Source organism: Perkinsus marinus (assembly GCF_000006405.1).
Source record: "Perkinsus marinus ATCC 50983 genomic scaffold scf_1104296965670, whole genome shotgun sequence".
In the NCBI taxonomy this organism is placed as follows: Eukaryota; Perkinsozoa; order Perkinsida; family Perkinsidae; genus Perkinsus; species Perkinsus marinus.
Genome location: NW_003204231.1, coordinates 4,244 through 11,853, shown reverse-complemented (window position 1 = coordinate 11,853; position 7,610 = coordinate 4,244). Strand labels below are relative to the sequence as shown.

Sequence of the window (7,610 nt, the reverse complement as noted above, 5' to 3'; positions counted from 1 at the left end):
CACACGAACCGAGTAGGAACGAGATCAGTATATATGACTAAATGAGTAACAATATCGAGAGAAGGAAATAGAATGAGCAATTACTCAGCAGCGTGATAGCTGCAACAACGACCGTTGTTTACTGTATTTAACCTCAAGGGCGACCTGGCTCCTACTGAGTGCAGCATAGTAGTGATGATGCAATAACTCGAAGATTAACGAGAAATGCCAACACTGGGTCGACGACTTGCTCCGGCTCGAAATTTTCCAATGAAAATACCAAGCCTGTCATTGAAACAATGCTATGAGAGCAAACTTCATCCAGTTCGACAACTCACCAGAGCTAGTATAAGATCTTCGTTATCACATTTACTTCTGCTGTTTTCTCTGTTTCTTAGCTGCCTGCTTCCTGAACTCCTCAGACATATGGAATTCCTCCATAGCATCCAGCAGGCCAACATCACCAGTAGGTGTAGGCCTGATAATATCACCGTTATTCCAAAAGGCTACTCAAATCTAAAGCCACCTACCGAGCCGCCGCCTTAGCCAGGCCAATACTAAGCCCCTTCAATGGGGAGTTGGCGCAGATAATACCAACACCAGCGGCCATTACGACAATCCAGAATGGGATGAAGCAAAGGACGACGCCGGCCACCCACAATGCATAGCAAATGGGCTTCGACAGCTTATGTCTGAGACGAAACTGAATGGTGCTGAATAGAGAGTGTGCTCACCTCCAGAGAATGATCTCTCTCGTTTCTGTGACGATATCAGCGAGTTGCCTTACAAGAGGCTGGAAGCCGGCTGCTAGGTCCTTCACCCAACCAGGAGAGAGTCTAGTGAAAGTCTTAATGAGACCATTGAATGACTGCTCTTGAGGTTCGTTGCCTAAGAATAAAACAATCGACTGGACGAACCTCCCCAAGTGAAAAATACTAAATAATCATCAACGGAAAGTCCTAATTCCTATACAGTGAAATAAAAAGGGACTCTGCGAAATACGTACAAACTTTCGAACGGTAGTAGTTGACAGACTCCATCATTACTGTCGTCTTTATCATCATCGGAGTCCTCCAATATCAGCTTCCCCGATGCATCGATTGTCGAGGAAAGTGTCTTATTCTGCATGAAGCGATCATAGCCCTTGAGCACTTTGTTACGGATCATGGCAACTGCCAGAGCCCAACAGCGAACGCTGGCCAGTAGGCCGCGTAGTAACTGATGGAAAAGCTGTAAAACAGCAAGCGAAAATTCTTACCTTGCATATATGAATCCTACGAGAACTATCGTGGAGAGAAGCCAGTTCTCCCACATTAATATTGGCAGAACATGATCCTTCAACACTGGGCTGAAGAGTGTCAAACCACAACACTTGTGCCATGAACCTGATCGACGGACGACAAGAGGCCATATAATTGACAACAGGAAAGTTGCATAAACTGTCTTACATGCCAGGGCCATAAAGTGCGTTGATGTCGAACTTCGGCTTGGGTTTAGGTCTCGGTACCATGGCCTCTTGCACAAAGGCAATCCTCTCAGAGGAAGGTGTATACATAATCATCAACTCTAAATGGATAGCACCAGCGGGTTTGCCTGAGAGTCGGAGGAAATCAACGCGAAAAGAATAAAAATTTGATACTACCATCCTCCCCAACCAAGGGGAGCCAGCCGTTAGCCGGCTCGCCAGGGATGAGGTTAGTGAGATCTATGTAGGCTGTACCCAAGAGATCATCATCAGAAGCCATATCGTAATCAAACCTACCGTAAATCGCTCAACTCTCTAGTGGTCTATGGACAATAGTCTTACACTTGTACTTCCATCTTCTGGCAGGGGACATCCACCACCATAGTGGTACACTCAAAGTTCCACACTGGAGATAGAGTCTGCTTACATATCTTGGTCTTCCTGGTCACCTAAGGGGGGACACTAATAGTTGTATAAGGCGATACGATCCTACATTGTCTTCCAGCAGGGTAAGGACCGTGTAAGGATCGGAGGAGTTGGAGCTGATGACGTTGATGTCAGCAGCTGGAAGACCAGAGGCTTCGATGACCTTCACGTTCAAGAGGGCGTACAGATCCCAGCCGAATTTCACTGATAGGAAATCGTGCATACTTTGTGACAAGAAGGCGCTTACTTGTGGTATCATTCATGTCGAGCATTCCCCCCTGATTGGCATCGAAGGTCGACCCGACTCTCAGCATGTTGCCGATCTTACTGTTCTGAGCAGCCGCCTTACGGGCCTCTTCAACCCGCTTCTTCCTGGCCTCTTCGGCCGCAGAATCTGATAGAAAAACCGTGAAGAGACCGTTATAAAATTTCCTCAATAAAACTCACCAAGTCCCTCAGCCTCTTGAGGCGTACTAGCCGTTGTTGTCTGCGGTGAGCCTCCTTGACGTTGTCCAGTAGTAGTAGGGGAAGTAGCAGCAACTGGCCTGTTCGCTGTGTTCTTCTGTGGGCTGGTAGCTTGGTCGGGCAAGAGGCCACAGCTGAGATTAGATAGCCACGTGGGTACTGTCATTAGGTATGAAATAATAATAACAACAATAACCCGATCTTCAAACACTGTTTTTCTTACCATCTTTTGCACTTCTTAGTGCCGATCAATTTGCCCGAGGCTAGACAGTCCTTACAGACCTCCGTTTCGCACAGTTTACACGTATAGGACCTACAGCTTCCTCAACGATCACCATTGTTCATCACAAAACCGCGTACTTCCCTTCGATTGGCTTCCCACAATTAGAGCATATCGTTTCCGACATTATTTCGTATAAGTAAACTTAATATAAAACTCAATAGGAGCTCCTATGGCCTCGTCTCCACACCGACACAATAGAAATCTAGCGCCACGCCCGCCGTAGTCCGCCTCGCTGTATTGCCGACTAGTGAAAAAATTTCGGAATGTAAAATTTTCAAGGATTTTCCTTTGCTCGTGGGGGAAGCGGTTCGAGGATTCGAAAAGTGTCTCGGAATCTCAGGTAATATTAATATCCTAACAGTCTTCGAGTTAGAATCTTCTAGCTTTAGCGGTGCGATGAGAGATTCTGGCCACTCACCACAGTTTGTCTAATATCGCCTTAGTCGACGGAATCGCGCACGCCCTGGCTTCCGGAAAAATTAGCGAATTGATTCACCAATATGTTCCGTTAGAACGTTAACATCGTCGTCGAGACAGCTCGTTCCGTATCTAGTCCGAGTACAGGAACTAGAATAGTCAATGTTTGCACCTCTTATCGGGGTCAGGTTGAAGGGCTTTTCGGCCGGCTTGGAGGTAATCCCCCTACTCGGCAGTCGACACGCATAGGGTGAAGAAGTCCCTCGAGAATCGCCTATTCCCTTACAGTGCTGCCAGACGGGGGCAAAGGTGTGGTATTAAAGAGTATGGGTAATGCTCGAGGTTATATTTTGAAGCCTGGAGCATATTATCATCGAGGAATAGTTACTCGTAGGAATGCAAAGACGGTGGCCCTGTATGTTGCTCACTGCCACATGCGGATTTGACTCGTCCTATTGGTCATACGAAAACGTGTGAACCAAACTTAGATAGCGTTAGTCTCTCGCCAGATTGAACTGAATATCTCAGAGAATGAAAATCTGAGTGCCGTATGATCTCTCATATAAAGTTTAGCCTTCCACACCGAACTGATCATCGTAAGACTTAAGCTGTTTCGCCAAAAGCGAGATCGATAAGATGAAAGGCGTTCATGATCAATAACATGTGGGCGCGTGCGACGAGCATCCCTTGCACGCATATGCTGTCTAAAGGCGCCTATCTTTTAGAGGGTGCTGTGACAGATAGTATAAGTAGAGTCATCACTTTCTCATGAACCTCATATATGAGGAAGGACATCAAAGTTCCCACCGTTATTCGTCGTTGAAAGGCGATGTTTGGGGTGGGTGCCATAGAAATCCTGTTGCCGAGTCGAATATGAGTTTCGGCGAGATAGTCCTCGAGATCCGATAGAGTCGAACTGGGCGATGGCATGCGACTCATCTCAGGGCAATCAGCGGACATGGGAGGTCTGCTTGGTCTGATGGTGTCGTCCAAGTGATTGACGACATTCTCAAGGACAAACTCGTGCGGTTCGGACAGGCAAAAAGGGGCTCTACGAGGAGTGGTATCGTCGGTATTAGAAGCATCATATGGATTTAATGGTTGATTTTGATCGGATAAAGCGTCCATTCCGGCCACTACAGTGTCGACTTCCGAGTAGTTGATCTCGTGATGGGCCTTAAGTTCACATGTATTTTCTTCTGTCGCTGAGGTCGACTTTGGATTATGAAAAAAGCTCAATCGGTCGATGCTTTATCGCTGTCGTTTCTGCGAGCCCTGTTAGTGTTTTGCATTTCCCTTGTCGAATGAGCCCGGCGCACTTCCCAGATGAGAATGAGTACTCAGACAAGTACATGGATGATACCTACGAGTACCGTCATGTTATACTCAACAAGCCCACGTATAGAGTAAGGGCGCTTCCTGGGGCTCAGCTAAGCTCATGTATAGATGCTACAGCGGTCGGTCCGTGGGTACTCTGCGTCGACTATATTAGAAGAAAACGAATGGAGGTCTGTGGGTGTTACACAATCTCGGGGTTGGGTACACTACGCTACACACAAACCAGAGCCCAATATCCTCCTATTTCGCCGGCCTTTGGGGACAAACCCGTTGTAAGTTTAGAAATGAACGCAATGGGGGTCCTTGAACCAGCTGCTGATATTGTAGATGCCTCAAAGGGGACTGTCTGTTTTAGGACTGGCAAAGTTGAGATGGTACCGCCCAGTCTGAGACGGGGCTTTTGATCAGCCAGAGTTGAACTTAGCTTTGCATGCGGGACCAGCGTTGGGTCAAATTGGTATGGCTCACCGATCAGGGTGGGAACAATTAACCAGTAGTTTGATGGAAGTTTCTTGTGCTGTAAATTGATGATGTTCAGTGTTGAAGTGGTCTTCGTCCGTTGAGTAAAGGTTAGTGTGTTGTGGTGACCTGTGCAGCAATCTTCCTGCCAAGATGCTGTTCTCGTGGGCGGGTACTGTCAGAGATTCTAGCTCAGCTGTATTGATGATTCATGGAGATGAAAAGGATAATATAGATGTACTTGAAATGTAACAGTGGAGTGCGACAGAGTTTAGGAGTTAGAGAATAAAAGTCACTACCCGGATTTGAACCGGGGTTGTCACGGCCACAACGTGACGTCCTAACCACTAGACGATAGCGACTTGGATGGAAGCTTTGATTGACGTGCTCATGCGTGCAAATACCGTGCTATATACCCACTTGAGCGTTTCAGGTACGCAATAACACCTGTTGGGGTCTCGTCTGAGTCATTCTTTGCATGACCAGAATTTTCGAGTCAGTGGGATACTCCACAGCGGGTATGTCTAATGAATGATTCAACAATGCTACCGCAACTCGGCTCGTGAACTACAATTTGTTCACATCACATCAAGTCTGGACCAGTTTCACACTACCATCTGATAGTGGAGTCGACTAGATGCCGAATAGTCGCTGTCGACTGAGTCGACAGCGACTATTCGAAACTTACTGGTTACTTCAACTTATATTCCCCATAAAATCTCCCGGTAACGGGCGGGATGTTTGTTCTGCGGGAAACGTCAATGAGTTGTTCACTTCCAAGTCAGTGAACGGCTCGCGTTCCCTTGCTACCTTCAAGCTGTATCAGTTGTTTTATGCACTTCCACGACACGCCATGGCCGACTGTTGAGCATCCTTCGTATATGCCGACATCATCCCTTTCGGTGGGCCACGGATTTGGTAGAGTACGCATCGATCCTACAGAGACCGGCTACCTTGCCCAGGAGGCCTTAGCAAAATTGAGGACCGCCGCAGTGAGCAACACTGATGACTTCTGCGCTTGTTTACACACTGCGCTCATTAGATTCTCATCAAGCAGGCCGGAATGCAGGCTACAGCTATGAACCAGCAGATCGCGACTGCAGTGAGGCAGGGAGAAATGGCAGCTCACGCGGCGAGGGCTCAGGTCGGGAGAGGCGCCGACTGGAGGTCTCTCAATTGGTGTAGCGCTTCAGGTGGCAGAGCACATTGGCGCGACTAGTCCTGGAGATGCGGGATGGTATGTTGAGAGGCTTGCGAGGTGTTGTGCGTATGTTTTCAACGAAACGTGTTTGCATAGAGCAATCGTATCCTTATTAGTTATAGAGTCCATTAGTTATACTATTTGCAAACTGATGCGCTTAACGATCACAGTTCTTTCAAGGCAATTTCCATGGCAATTTTGTCCCGATCGCAGTGTGATGTCGCAAGAATACTCTGTCGTTGTCGTAGTGCGCTACCACCAGAGGAAGTCAGAGATTTCCTGAGGGCTCACAACACACTGCCGTTCGACTGGTCGCTCCCTCCACCTACTAGTGGCCACACTCCTGCGGTTGGCGTTACGCATGTCAAGTCGGATTATGCACCCACTGCTGTAGCTCGTCATTTCCATCATCATCAACACCAGCGTCACCATTCGCATCACCATAAACATGCACTGATGTGATACATTTCTCATAAGGTGTGTTGTGTTTACGAGTGACCAGTCCAGAACGGATCTTCACAATAAAGCCAACACGTCAGGAGACGGTTCGCACAGCGTAATGCTGCGTCACATATGCTCGGAGTCGGTAGCGTTGCATTATAACTTTCGCCCGCGTCAAGTTTTGTGTGACAGGAGTCGGGGAGTCACCACCTCGGGGATCCTTTTTTCGGGCGACGAGTTTTGAGTTACGACTATAACTTATAGTCGAAGTGTGTTGTTGAAGCACTTGTGATGGCTAAGGAACTTTTTATCGCTCCTATCCCTACTGTGCCTAGAGCTCTGTCCCTATTCGCTTGTTCGTTGCTGTGAACCCGAAAAACGAAACATTGGAGGCATCAAGTACTGTTGTCGGCAAATTCACATACGCTGTTCAATGGGACCAAATACTCCTGTAAACCATCCATACTCTTGCTGATCACCGACGCTTTCCCCTGACGGGCGTGTCGGGATTTGAGCGAAACTACAGCCCCCACAGGTAAATTGTGCACCGAGGGTAGAACGACCTCGAGGTTCCTGAAAGGGGATAAGATACCTCTCGAGAGATAGGGTAATGCCTTACCTGCCAGGCGACTTGCTCACCACCGTCTCGACTTGTCGTATTTCGATGGAAGCATTAGCACCAGAAGCGATGATCTTGCCCGTGCAGACGTCCTTAGCGCACTCCTTGACAACCATTTTCTGGCGGAAGTGTTCAGAAGCCTTGTCTCGCACACGAACAACTAGGCCTGGTTTCACCCAATTGTATTCTTTTGTGAGATCTACCACGACATCAGGTGACTCCCCTCGCCGATGATCAGTAGAGGCGCCGGAATCTCCTCGTGATGGAGGAATGTAGCGGCGCTTTTTACAGCTGGGCTGAGGACTTCCACCTGTTCTCCGTTCTCGAAGCTCGCGTGCTTTCAGATCAAAGGCAGTTTCAGCAGCAGTGCGTTTCAAATCTGACGAGTATAACGTCAAAATGAGCAAGAACTTTATATGAGATTTGCTACCAGCTGCGGCGGCTTTGAGATCTCGATGATTGGTAGTGGAAATGCTACGTTGGAGGAACTCAGTATTGACCGGAATTCTCCCCTCCT

The 7,610-nt window shown here is 47.9% G+C and overlaps 3 protein-coding genes and 1 non-coding gene across 4 annotated transcripts; 1 reads left to right on the top strand and 3 right to left on the bottom strand.

The window, feature by feature from the left end:
* Nucleotides 1-348: 348 nt before the first annotated feature.
* Pmar_PMAR003252 (conserved hypothetical protein) lies at nt 349-2,501 on the bottom strand (the record flags this gene model as incomplete). The annotated part of the gene is made up of 11 exons (XM_002769476.1): nt 349-457; nt 510-671; nt 714-867; nt 1,026-1,197; nt 1,238-1,364; nt 1,428-1,572; nt 1,622-1,737; nt 1,787-1,893; nt 1,938-2,074; nt 2,118-2,264; nt 2,318-2,501. 11 exons carry the CDS (start codon nt 2,499-2,501, stop codon nt 349-351), a joined length of 1,560 nt encoding a protein of 519 aa, XP_002769522.1.
* A 1,838-nt stretch (nt 2,502-4,339) lies between these two features.
* On the top strand, nt 4,340-6,165 carry Pmar_PMAR003251 (hypothetical protein; the record flags this gene model as incomplete). Its single annotated transcript, XM_002769475.1, has 6 exons — nt 4,340-4,441; nt 4,482-4,543; nt 5,755-5,824; nt 5,875-5,976; nt 6,026-6,090; nt 6,150-6,165. 6 exons carry the CDS (start codon nt 4,340-4,342, stop codon nt 6,163-6,165), a joined length of 417 nt encoding a protein of 138 aa, XP_002769521.1.
* Pmar_PMAR003250 lies at nt 5,123-5,194 on the bottom strand. Its single transcript has one exon. It is a non-coding gene; the product is annotated as a tRNA-His (tRNA).
* A 704-nt stretch (nt 6,166-6,869) lies between the features above and the next one.
* Pmar_PMAR003249 (hypothetical protein) lies at nt 6,870-7,209 on the bottom strand (the record flags this gene model as incomplete). The annotated part of the gene is made up of 2 exons (XM_002769474.1): nt 6,870-7,047; nt 7,094-7,209. 2 exons carry the CDS (start codon nt 7,207-7,209, stop codon nt 6,870-6,872), a joined length of 294 nt encoding a protein of 97 aa, XP_002769520.1.
* Nucleotides 7,210-7,610: the final 401 nt, after the last annotated feature.